The sequence below is a fragment of the Delphinapterus leucas genome, chromosome 3 (genome assembly GCF_059928025.1).
Source record: "Delphinapterus leucas isolate spDelLeu-1000000601 "Yukka" chromosome 3, BTC_Dleu_Yukka2, whole genome shotgun sequence".
NCBI classification, from domain to species: Eukaryota; Metazoa; Chordata; class Mammalia; order Artiodactyla; family Monodontidae; genus Delphinapterus; species Delphinapterus leucas.
Genome location: NC_143131.1, coordinates 58508931 through 58522980, shown reverse-complemented (window position 1 = coordinate 58522980; position 14050 = coordinate 58508931). Strand labels below are relative to the sequence as shown.

The 14050-nt window shown below is 35.2% G+C and overlaps 1 protein-coding gene across 5 annotated transcripts in view; it reads right to left on the bottom strand.

Annotated features, from left to right (window-relative positions):
- Window positions 1–14050, bottom strand: part of TNPO1 (transportin 1) — a 90016-nt gene that overhangs the window by 36568 nt on the left and 39398 nt on the right. For all 5 annotated transcript variants that reach the window (XM_022595366.2, XM_089908987.1, XM_089908986.1 and 2 more), the window contains exons 4-9: window positions 12862–13011; window positions 9877–9983; window positions 7782–7915; window positions 6298–6379; window positions 3214–3336; window positions 970–1088 (exon numbers count right to left, since the gene is read on the bottom strand). In XM_022595366.2, the coding sequence (XP_022451074.1) occupies window positions 970–1088; window positions 3214–3336; window positions 6298–6379; window positions 7782–7915; window positions 9877–9983; window positions 12862–13011 (715 nt within the window). The remainder of the gene's footprint in view (window positions 1–969; window positions 1089–3213; window positions 3337–6297; window positions 6380–7781; window positions 7916–9876; window positions 9984–12861; window positions 13012–14050) is intronic.

Here is a 14050-nt window from a genome sequence, read left to right as displayed (position 1 = left end):
CAAAGAAAGATGCTCAGTCCAGGATTATTTGAGTTAAAAAAAAAAAGGGCAAACAACTAAACATTCAACAAAAGAAGAAAAGTCGATTATATATATATGGTACACACACCATGATGGAACAGTACTGGAAGTTTAAAGACTAATGACATGGAGGAGAGTGCACAACTTACAATAACTGAAAAGAGCCAACCACAAAATAACTGAAAAGAGCCAACCACAAAATAGTAAAATCAAGTATTTAAGCATCAACTATAGCCAGACGCCACGTACATACTACCAAATTTATTTCTTCCCGAAACACTCTGAATATATCACATTTGGTATATGGTACTAACACAGAGAAAAACATTAAAAGACAACACCAAAAATACTAACAGTGATGACTCAAGGGGGTGGAAATCCAAGACATTTTAAGTTTTCTACATGTTAATTTTCTTTTATGAGCCTGTATTTTCTTTATTTTCAAAAGAACATGAGCATTACTTTTTAAAGTAACTGACTTTAATATATGAAATCATTATGTTGTACACCTAAAACTAATATGCTGTTTTATATCAAATTCAACTTATCTCAATAAAACTGGAAAAAATATATTAAAAAAAATAACTGATTTAACAGCATTCACTGGGTTAAAAATAGGCATAACAATAGATTAACCAAGAATTGCATAGCATCACAACTAGCAGGAAATCCATGAGACCCCAGAGTCAAATTATAAGATTATAAAAAATTGTGCCATGGATTATCCAAGATTAGTTATAATTCAGCATAAATCACCCTCATGTAATTTAGAAAACAAAAGTAACTGCTTCTTTAAAAATGTCTTTACTTATAGCATCGGTAAAATTAAGTCTTACTTCTTTAGAACTTCATTACCTGATGGCATAAGAATGTAACCTAAAAATATGAAAATGAGGAATCACTGCTAAATTTAACAACAAGGGAGTATTTTTAAGAAGGAACACTTACTTGGGAAGATGCCTCATGAGTACATCTTTGCATATTGGTTGCTCAGCCAAAGTGAGCCAAAATTCGCAGGCTTCTAAAGCCACATTTTCATCTTGATCTTGGGTCCTCTGCAGCATGTACTGTAAACAAAGGAGGCTTAGTATTAATCAGTTTAAATCATACAATTAAAATAAACCTAATCTAATTTCAGCAAGTTAACGGTCCTTTGCTATGGGTCTTGCACTTTTACAGTGGTTCTCGACTTAGGCTTTGGATTTTTTAAAAAAAGCTTCCTAATCAATTCTGAAAAGCAGCCAAACTTAAGAACTACTGCTTTAGAATGTTGCCTAATGTAAAGTGTCCAATTCATATTTATCTGCTTCTATACAGGCGTATATTGTTTCATGAAACCACTGAGATTTTTAAAAAGTATTAATATTCAAACATTGTCTTCATAGATGCATCAAAATAAAAAACACCATTAAACCGTTCATAAAATGGACAATCATTTTTATAACATAACCACCCAAGCTGTCTCTTACAATTACAATTACCCCTTGAACAGTGAGGTTGGCATGCCAACCCTCCAAGCAGTCAAAAATCCACCTATAACTTATAGCCAACCTTCTATATATACGGTTCCTCTGTATCCAGTTCCTCATCTGCAGATTCAACCAATCTTGGGTTGTGTAGTACTGCAGTACATATTTAGTAAAAAGAAATCTGGCTATGAGTAGACCCATGAAGTTCAAACCTGTGTTGTTCAAGGGTCAACTGTATATACTTCCACATATTTAAAAAGATATATAGATATTATACAATTACAAAAATTAATTTTTTTTAATTTGGAAAAAAGTTGTGGCATTTGTCAACTATATAATTTCTAGTTGCCAACAAAATAGGTTTATCACGTCCTTCATGTCCTTTGAACATACCAAGCCAAATTCACTCTTAAGTTGGAGGTACATTTCTGATCTCCAAATCTATCCAAATCTACCCTTCTTTTAAAAATCTAACATACCAGGAATTCCCTGCAGCCCAGTGGTTAGGACTTGGGCGCTCTCACTGCCAGGGCCCTGGGCTCGATCCCTGGTCAGGAAACTAAGATTCCGCAAGGTGCACAGCGTGGCCACACCCCCCCCAAAAAAAAACCTTACATGCAAAAACAAAATAAACATAATCAAAGGCATGAATCCCCAATGTACCTGGGACTGAATCTAGGGTCAAGTGATGAATTCTTGAATGAAACATCTCACACGTCAAAATACAGCAACACAACTGCTGTGACAGGCTAGCCCCTACCATGTTCTACTACTATGCTGGGTATTGCTGAAGAAAGAACTGCAGCCTCGTAAATTAGGTTCCCCAGCTGTGACGTGACAAATGATTATATGTCTTTCTCAACTTTCTGGTTAAGCCCAAACTCTCACTAAACTCTCAACCAACCCCACCTGATTCTTCTAAACACTTTACAGAGAGAATACCTTTATCAGAGAGAAAGTAATTTATCCCCATCTTTTGCTGCTACATATCCTTATCACTACAACTATCTTTCCTAATGTTTTAGAAAGGGAGTTACTGAACATCATGAATGCTAGCCTTCTTCTAACTGGTCTTAGATGCCATCCTTTAAGTACAACTATATTCAGCAATATGGAAACTAGGTATGACTGTAGCAATAATGAGTATTGCCCAACAAATTACTTTGTCCTAATAATATGTTATTATGTATTCCTTCCTTTAATTACAACTATCTGTGCTCAACATACTTACAATATCCTAGTAAAATTATTTTAATCACAAAAGGACTGAAAGAGAGCCTTTTAAAATCTAAATGGTCTGCTAGAACTCACTATAATGGTTACGTATTTTCTATTCAGAAATTGTTACCACTGTTACCATAAATCAAAAGTTGATCAGATCAATTTACCAGTTAACGGGTCAAAAACAAACTCTTTTAAGTACTATAGTTTTATTGGCCTAACCCATATCTAATATATACAAATAACCTAAATAGTTACACTGGTTAAAAGTTATCTACTCCTTTAAACAACGTTCCCCTCTATAACATCTTATATCTCATGAAAGAAAGATCGCCATAAAGACAATTTTTAACTTTAAGATGATAACTAATTTTTATAGTCCCGCCCCCGCAACAAATGTGACAAATAAATTGGAAGACAGTGGCTTCACACTATACGTTTTGTGCCCAAGATTTTTCTTGAGGCGAAGATGAGGAGAAAGCCTTTAAATTGCTTGTATTACCTCAACTATATTATGCATGTGAGGAAGCAGGCGATCCATTCGAACTTCAAGCAACATCACAAGTGCCCGGCACACATTTTTCCGTACCTCTGGTTCTTCATCACCAGCCAATGCAAAGAGATTCTATTGCACAAGAAATATTTTCTTCTAGTTAAGTATTCCAACATACTAGAAAGGTTTATACATAATAACCAATAATCTGCAAGGTGGCAACATTTAAAGAAACCCTAAGAAGATACTGTACAAATAAAGGCTTATGAATTAACTGCCCCTACTAATACTTTATAGCATTAGATTATAAAGTAAGACAGACGCAGGATGATAACTGCCAAAAACTATGATTTTGGTAAATGATCTAAAGCCATTTTTCGGAGTATGAGTGGTTGCATCTTGAAGTAATCTTTAGTTTATGAGAATAAAACCATGTCACTAGGACACAGGAGCGTTCACCCAGATCACCCAGAATTAGAGATAATCATTAAAATACAGTTTGATTTACTCTTCAAAATTACTGTCTGTTAAGAGATTATTCCTACCAATACTGATTCTTAATAGGCATACATTCTATAAAAGCACCAACAATTGGGAAATATATACTGAGTTTCCAACAATGTGACCCTAAACTGCTGTCGGTCACTGAGTCAACTATTGAAAAAATGGTAATAGTAGCAATCGATCTTATGCTGTTAAGTTTCTCTACAAGGTTTAAAAAAAAAGTGTGAATGAACAATACTGTTTCAATTAACCTTCTCAACTCTAAGATGCTGCTACTCAATTTTACAAGTTTAGACGTTATATAACTTGCTAGCAAGTGGGGGAATCTGAATTTGCTTTTCACGAAATCATGGGTGAGTCCACACTCATTTCATTATACCAACAAGCCTCCACTAGAAAAAGCTGTCTGTTGCAGAGGTTCAAGTGGAGATGTCAGAAGAAAAAACAATTAAGCCTTCCCTATCTCACTCCTGAGGTTTTACTTTATTTACACACAACATACACACACATACTGAAAGCAGTAAAAAGATGATTAAAATAATTAAGTAAAATCCAATGTGTCTCATTGTCTCTTCCCAGGACCACAGAAACATCTCCAGAGAGATGAACCTGAAATCATATTACAAGAAATGGGTAAGACAATGGAAAAATTTAAATATCAAATGTGACAATATGTGAAGTACTGTTGTAGTAGCATTTTTAAAACTTTCATTTCTTCAAGTCCTATCTCTACTTCTGAGGCTTTCAAAACTCTGTAGTTGCTCTTTTAATTTTACATGGTCAGAAAGAATACGGTTTTTCCAGCAGGTGCTGCTCATATAAATCCTTCGTGAAATATGATGTTGTCTTAAGTATGAATACCCAGCTTTGCCAAGGTATGTTATAGCCAAGTATTAGTAACCAATACACTTTTCATCAGTACGAGCACATGTAGCAGGCATGATTTCAGCCCCCGATAAAAACACTGGTGACTGAAGAAAACTAACCAGTTATTGATTTAGCAAATAGTTACTGAGAGCCTACCATGTGTCAGGTGCCTCCTCTGGAGGTTTACTACTCTTACAGGATGAGGAACTGGGTGAATCTTACTGGATTACCAAGTAGCACAGAAATGTTAATATGGTATTTTAACACTAATGGAAAATATCATTAAATGTCAGGAAATGTTCTTGTTCCACTTGCTGAGTATGGTCCTGTGGAATTTTTATTTTCAGAAAGAATTTATTTTATTCTAAATTATATTTCTGTATAAGATGCTGGTATGTCTATTACTGTTCTCTTTAATAAGTCACGAGAGAAGAACACTAAGAGGGAATACTATTATAATTACAACAAAAACTACTACTGCTTCTAAAAATAATAGCAGTAGCTAGCATGTGGAGTGCTTACTTTGTAGCAGGCACTGTTCCAATTTATTTTTAGCCAATACCTTTTTTAACAATCCAACAAGGTGAGTCTATTATTAGCTTTATTTTATAAAAACTGAAAATACCAGTTAAATAAGGTGCCCAAGGTTAACAAGCTACTAAGCTGTGGAGCTGGGATTTGAACACAGGCAGTCTTACTCCAGACTTCTAATACTGTCCACTACCCTCTATACCAAACTAGACTGAAAACATCTTGAAGCATAAAATTTCTTTATGTATCCTTAGCACCAAGCACAGTGCCTGAGTCACAGTATGTATTCAGTAAAATGTATTTAAGATGCATGTTTTCATTTCAATTTTCAAATGGCTTGAGGATTCTAATGGCTACTACTTGTAGTCTATTGGTAAAAGATGTTTAGAAGAAGCTTGTCAATTTAAGTGATAAGAAAAAAAAGACATAATTTCCCCCACTTCTTTCTTGTAATTTCCCAACAGGAATACCAGAAATATGGTCTCTGAAGGACTTTTTTTTTAAAGAAGAGCTGAAAAGGAATAGACTATTTAAATTTCATTTGATGAAAATAAAAGTGAAGTGCTAAAGGAACTTTAATAATCCTTTCACAATCGCTGTTATCAAGCAGAAGTTCTGAAAAGAAATTCTACTGCTTAGGGTTCAATGGCCAAAAAACTATGCTACTGTTGTCTTTCTGCTTTTATCAAAAAGTTAAAAAGTACCATTAGAAATGCTCGCTGAGCTTTAACAGCCAATTTTCCCCCCGAAACTTCTCATTTTACACTGAAAACCAATGGAAAAAGAGAAGTACTATCCTTTTAATTTATACCTTCAGATTCTTTATCAAATTAAGTTTATTCAACCTCTTCATGTTTCTAATATCACAAATGAGCTGGGAGATTTAATGTCCATATGCAATTTGAACAGTATATTGAGGTAGAAATTTTTATAATCAAGATATTAAACACACACATACCATAATCAATGTTTGCACAAGTAGAAAACTCAGTGAGAACAAAAGTACTTTTATTTTCAGTTAACGAGAATCACAAAGTTTATACTGTACCCAATTTTAATACTATCAGAAATAATTTAAATATTGACAGCTCATAATTATAAATTATCGTATTTATAAAATAAAACTACATGCAATGAACAGTTTCTAACCTCCTCAAAAATAAGGTGGGGTGGGGGGAGGACAAATCTTACCTCAATAAAGGAATCAATATGCAACATCAGAGCTTGAGTTCTACTGATGATAAACTGATTGACACAGGCAACAGCATGAGACCTAGAAACAAAATTCAAAATACACTAATTGAAGAAGCTCTGCTCCATTTACAGAAGACTGGCAAGAATTTAAACGTTCCTCCATAAAAATATTACAGTGTATGTACAGCCATGCGTGCACACACACACACACACACACATCCTAAAAAGAATGAGTCAAAATTCCCTATGTATTAAACATATCCTTCACATTCTTTCCGTGTTAAGTGAAAAATGCAGGTTGTGGAGCAATATGTTAATGCTACTAAGAAAGTGGAAAAGCGTCTGGAAGGACATGTTCGCTCTCAAGAGTGGGAGGTTGGATGGGGACATAATGGGAATTATTTTAGATTTTAAAATAATGGGTATGCATTCCTTCTGAAACTGAAAATGCGGACTGTTCTACAGCCTATGTGTTCTGACATACCTAATCTAATCCCATAGCAATTCTTAATGGCACTACTGTTAAAAATATACCCATAATCTAATCACTTACTACCTCCACTTCTCCTCTAGTCCAAACCATAATCTCCCATCGGGACTATGCCAAGAGGCTCTAACTGGTTTCCCAATTTCCATTATGCAAAACCCCACTACCTGTTTGACACACATATAAGATCACATAATATCCTTGTTCAGATTGCTCCAGTAGGAATCTGCCAAACGTCAAAAGGTAAATATTTTAAGCTTTGTGGGCCACATAAGACCTCTGTGGCAACTTTACAACCCACCCGCCCACTTCAACCTTTTAAACTATGAAATCATTTGTAGCTCATAAGTCACGCCTGAATTTGGCCACACGGGTCACAGCGTGCCGATTACTGGCGTAAACACGCCCCTGTAATGTGCCACTCCCTACCCCTCTAGCTTCATTTCCTACTGTGCTACAAAATCGTTTTCTTCTGTCACCCTAAAAGGTTTCTTCCTAACTCTAGGGACTTTGTACTGTTGTTCCCTCTTAAGTGATCTTGGCTTTGATCGTTCAGAAAGCCTTGCTACTTTACTTTGTTCAGGGTTTCTGCACAGTTGCTGCCTGTGACAAAGAATGTGCTGCATAACACACCTGTGAATCACTACCTAACCCCTTATGCTCGCTATTTTTCCACAGTATGTGTCAACCCCGACAAGCTCTGCAACACACTGAATTTCAGCCTCACACAAAGGACTTTAAAAGCCTGACTGTTAACCATTATAAATGTAATTAACCATGTAGATGGTGGAGAAGTGTCATAGTTAATGAAAATTTCAGCAGAGTGACATTTCACAGGCTGTCATTAGAGGAGTAGATTTCAATTATCAAGTCCACCTCTATAGAACAGCCAGTTATCTTCTGCCGATCGCAAAAATACTAGGTAATGCAAAATAAGGGAGTGGTCAGGTTCTTATCAGTTTATAAATTAATTTAATATTGGCTATATAGATACCTTATTTTTGGACTACTGTGCTTGAAGAACTGTAAAAATTTAGGAATCATGATGTTGAGAGGACGATCTAAAACATCGCTATCTAAAATCTCAGCAGAATCTTCACAAATCTTCTGAAGGGCACCAAATGCTCCCTGTAAAAGACATTTCAATGATTAGAATTAAAAATGAAGCCATTTTAAAAGCAAATTGAGGAATATTCACTAATTTGTATGGATTAATGTTCCCAGTTTGCATAAAACCTGCATCATAAAATCCATACATTTAATCATCAGCTATAAGAGAAATTTATTATACCACTGAGTTATTTAAAACCTCAGTTTAAATATAATGGTACATTTTAATTTCAGCATTAAATGTCTTAGAATTAGAATTTTGATCGTCAGGGACTGTAAATAATATCATCTAATTTATAAACTTAACTTCTGCAGTATTCTTGCCAATTTTACGTCAACAGTAATTTTTCTCTTATTAAATACCAGTTTGTTAAAACAATGTAAAACTCTATGTTTACGTATAAGTGCATGTAACCATTGTACCACTTCTCTGTTTGAAGCACAAATGGAGGTCTTAATTATCATCAAAAAATTATTTATATGTAAACCATTCATTGACAAAAGTTGTTAAAAGGGCAGGCAATTCAATTTGGTAATTTCCCCTACAACCACTTTACAACCAAGTGGCTTACCTAGAGAGCTCCTGTATATAATATCTAACCTACCAGTTACCTCAACCACCTACTTTACTCTGCTTATAATTATATCAGCAGCATCTTGGGACTTATTCTCTACACCACAGGTTAATTTAAGAATACTGTATGACTTAGTAGCTCCACAATTTCATGATTATCAGTTTAAACTTTTTATTCTTGGAAAGTGTTTGCTTAAAATTTTGGCTTCCTTTTATGTTATCATTATACCAAAGCACTATTTAAATTTTAATCAACTGTTACCTGATGGCTAAATATTATTATTTTAGTTTTTCTGTAACCTTCCAAGGCATTACTAGAAAATGTATATATGAGAATGCAAGGTTGTTTTCTTTTTCTTTGAGGGAGGGAGAAGAGTGACTTTTTAAGACTCCTTTTTGCTAGCTTTCCCTCTCCCTGGTCCTCTCTTCCCCAAGTCGGATCTGGCAACAAAATGTTAAGTCAAAAAGACCACCTGATTCCTTTTTATTAGGTTATTTTTGTACCTGCCCTGCCTCCAAGCCTTGCTCTTTTTTGAGAGGGAGATAAGTCACTGCCTTAAGAGAGGCAAAACACCTAAAATGATTTCTATTTAAAACAGATGTCTATCCAAACTGGAAGCCTGCTAATGAAAGAAATGGTTAAGGTACTCATTAAGTAAGAAATTATAGGAAAAAAAATCCATACAGATTCCCTTTCATTTCCCCAAATAGAAAGGTTGCTACTGATTTGATCAGTGGCAAACAAGAGATTATAATTAATATATAATTAAAACTATACTACAGGGCTTCCCTGGTGGCGCAGTGGTTGAGAGTCCGCCTGCCGATGCAGGGGACATGGGTTTGTGCCCCGGTCCGGGAAGATCCCACATGCCGCGGAGCGGCTGGGCCCGTGAGCCATGGCCGCTGAGCCTGTGCTCCGCAACAGGAAAGGCCACCAGTGAGAGGCCCGCGTACCGCAAACAAACAAACAAACAAAAAACTATACTACATATACCTCAGACATACCATACAACAAGAGGCACAAAAACAACTTAAAGACACTGAAAATGTACCCACAGTCTGGGAATTTGGTAAATTTAATTAAGTCCATCTTCAAAAAATACTACTTCACCTGATTAAGCTTGACAATTGCTCTGCAGATTACATATACACACACACACAAGAATAGTTCTAAAATACAAAAAACAGAAGATATTTCCTTTAGGAAATATAGTAAAGAGGTTTTATAACTTAACGGTCTTTAAACAGTAAGATACACGATCACTAACAGAAAACAAAAAGGTAACTTTAGGCTTCTAAGTTTTGAAGTTATATGTTTCAGAGGAATTATTTTTTCTCAATATTACTAATAAACATGAAAAGAAAAATAGAAAAGAAAAATTATATACGAAGCAAAAATCCTTACCTCACAAGTGTTGTAATCTTCAGAATCCAACAGGCTACAGAGTTTTGGTAAGAGGTCAGGCCAATTCTGCAATTCTCCCTTGGAGGCTATAGTTGTAATCAAAATACCTTGAAAGAAAACACACCCCTTTAGGAAATCTGACTGCATCATGTTAGATACTGCCTTGTGAACCACCACAAGCCAATGTGAGTGCTCACGTTTGCACGTGCGTGCGCACACACACACACACAGTTTAAATGTTCCAAATCAGTGTACGACTTGCAAACCATGTCAACAGTAACATTCACCAAGGATCACTGTATCACCACAGTACATCTGTGGAAACTCCAACATAAATCAGATCCCATTTCTAATCCTGCTTGCCAACACTTCACCCTCTTTGTATTTTTAACAAGTACCTGTACAAAAGACTACAACCTGCTCTTCTCCAACAATAGTTCTACTAATTAAAATTACCCCTATTTTATAAAAATTATATACAAAAGAGTAGAAAGAAATACACCAAAATGTTATTAGCAGCACTTATCACTGGGTGATGAGTATGAGTCTGTTAGATTCAAATAAAAACACATAAAAGAGGTAAGAACAGCTCTCTGACTTAACCTAGGATCAAAGCCATGACTCAAGGCAGGGAGAGAAAAAGTAGATGAGCCATTAGCCCAGAACATTCCAAGGATGAATCACTGGCAAAGTGATCTTGGATCATGGAGGCTACTGGCACAGGCTGACTGATCATGTCACTCTGACTGGATTATTTCAACTGTGCTGTGTGGCTTAGCTGTAATAGCTAAGGATCATGCAAATACAGGAATATGTATGTAACACAAAAATTTTGTGTATTTTTCTCTGCCTTAGTAAATTTAGTATTAGTAACATAATGTAATATGCCTGGTGATTACAGATCTTTTAGCACCTTAATTAAGAGTATAAACAGTAGGCAAATAATATGCAATTCAAAATACTCTGTAAAAAAAATTTAAAAGAAGAGAAAAAGTTCTCTCTTCATAGTTATTTTGAGAATTCAGTGAGATAGGCACACAAAATGCCAGGCATATAGTAAATACTCAATAATTATTATTGAACAGCAAATTCTACTGTGTATATAAATTCTCTTTGAGTTTTCCATTGTTAGTTTTGAGAAGGTTGCTCCCAATGGTAAAGAGTTAAAAAATGTAAAGAGTAAAGTTGTTAGCCAAGATTTACTCTCCACTAAAAAAATTAAATTACATGGTAAGGGTCTTAAAATGATAGCATTTTTAAGATATAACCCGTACAATTAAGTGGCCTTCTGGTAAGATCAAAAAGCAGCGAGACTAATAGATCTGTTCCTTCTTGCCATGTATTCTTTCCTGAAGTTAAGACATGAAAGAATTGAGGGAAAGAGAAATTTCTGGATCTGCCTAAAGGAAACCAAACATGTCTTAAAACAAGCAATAATAAAAATTAAATACAAACTAAAACTTGGTACTAAGAGTCTGCTGACATTCATGACTTCTGCTGAGAGAATATTAAAGAATGCTGACAGACTGACAAATTCAAATTAATTTGGCCCCATATAATCTCATCCATTCTCAAAAAATATTCTAATGCCAACGCAGTTGCAAAAAGTGAAGAATTGTAATTCTCAGTGTTTCAACAAAGATGGGAGTGAAAACTGATGTGCTTGGCAATACCTATTAAAATTTTAAATGTTTAAAAAACACTGACCCAGTAATACCACTTCTACGAATGAATTCTATAGAAACTTTCTCACCTGTGTATGAAATACATAAAAGGATGTTCACTGAAATAATAAAATTACAAACCATACATTCTTTAACAAGGAGAAACAATTTTACACCTCTCTAATGGATTACCACACAGTCACTGAAATGTGGTCCTTCCCAATACACTTCCTTGGCAAGATTTACCATATGTACTGTTAAGATTAAAAAAATTTTAAGAAGACTGGTATACACTGGTACACCATCCATTTTACCACTGTCAAGAGTCTGGTAGAAAATCAGGAGTATATGAGGGTCCATGAGAATAACCTAGGGAGACCCTTTCCTCAAATTATAAATGCCCTCTACATATCCTATTTAAAATCAGCGTTAATAATGGCAATGTTTAATATCTGGAGGGAAGTTACAGAGCCTCTGCTTTTTGAGTAAGAGATGAACTGGGTACTTTTCAAACCTACCATGAGACAAAATATACAAAGGCAGAGAACTTTTAATGAAAATGACTGACTCATTATGGAGGTTCTTAACTGAATTCCATTTAACCAACCTGCCAGAGGAACAGAAGCTTTCCAGGTCCTTGTAAAACATAGCTGCTGAAACCCCATGGCATATGGAATCTACCCATTGGTGGGCTATTGTGCAGTACATGTCTATTTCCGCTTCTACCTGATGATGTGTGTGCTTACCCACAGTCAGTTGTATTGGCTCCCAAACCTACTTATTCCAGTTACTATAAACTAAGCATTTTAACAGTCTTTCATAAAATGGCAGAAAGTTGTTCTTTCACTAAAAACAAGTCGAACACTGAAAAGGCTCAAAAATTACTTAATTAGGTACAGACAAGGCAAATATGAACTAAAAACAAGGGGGGATATAGTGAAAATCTAAGGTCCTGCACGGAAGATGTTTTACAAAGAAGTTTTTCTTCCCATGTAAAAGAAAGTGAAACTGGAAATTATACCCCATGTATGACACAAGGAAGACATAATTAAGGAACCCACAGAAAAAACAGTAGTCCTAGATGAATATCACTTGTTAATGCCCCACTGTAACCAACTGTGATTAAGCAACTACTAGTGAACCTGGTCTCACTGAATTAAGAGAGCTTTTAGTAACATTATTTCAAAAGCAGCAATGAAAAATTTTCCCCATCACAATTCAACATGAAATGGATGATAAAAATTCCTATGGAAATGGTCTGTCGTATCAGAAACCAACCCAGTTAAAAACAGGATAAGCAAAATTGTGACAGATTACTTACCTACAGTAGCTCTAATCAAAGGAGAGGAGTCACCGATATTGTTTAAACATTCACTCTTAATAAAGTCTGTTACACCATTTGGGAAGTTCTGAAAGTGTGCTTTCACGTTATTCTTCAAAATTAGACCACTCAAAGATCTTGTGGGTTCATCTGTAACAAAGTAACAACAGCATTGAGTTTTAAAGTAGTTTTCATTTCAAAATATACCAAGAACGGTAACTTTAAAAATGTATTCAGAAACTGATTGTAACATTTCATTAATTTGCTATAACCAGGAAAAAAAATACCATAAATGATTATCCAAGGATTAGCTCCATGATTTATAGTTCAGGGTTTCTCAACCTTGGCACTATTGACATTTTGGGCCAGGTAATTCTTTGTTGAGGAGTGCTGTCCTGTGCACTATAAGATGTTTAGCAGTATCACTGGCCATAGGTGCCAGTATTACCTCTCCAAGTTGTGACAACCAAAAATGTTTCCAGATAATGTCAAATGTCTCATTGGGCAGTGGACACACACACACACACACACAACTGCACCTGGTTGAGAACCACTGATTTAATTTAAGAGTTAATTTAGTTTATATATGGCCAATGTACTCAAGCTTTATTGGAACCTGATATAAACATCAAATTACAGATCTGAAAGTATTAGTCACTAAAGATATCCTATTAAAAAATTAAGTGGACAAAGAACATATGGGATCACCTTCACATACAAATAACTGCCGTTCATTTATATCATGTCTTTCACTTGCCTCTGAGCTAAAAAAAAAAAAAGGGGGGGTGAGGAGTAAAACAGTATTTAAATTTCCAGAAGTTTTTAAAAAATACAATCTACGTAAAAGAAGTTTAATCCGTAGATAGTACTAACAAATTTTCCAAGAACCAATTTAATATTAGAATATAACCAGTGCTTTAACAATTGGCCTCATCACCAACAATATTAGCAACAATTAACATTTTCTGAATGTTTATTAGGTACTAAACACTGCTAAGTGCTTTCCAAGTAGTTTGCATTTAATCCTCACAACCTCATGAGACAGGAATTATTATCTCCACTGCACAAACAAGGAAACTGAGGCCTTTGCCAAAGTCACACAAGGCTACGAAGTGGGGAAGCCAAAACATCAACCTCAGGAGTCTGGCTCCAGAGCCTACACTTGATGCACGGTACAGGATCACCCTCC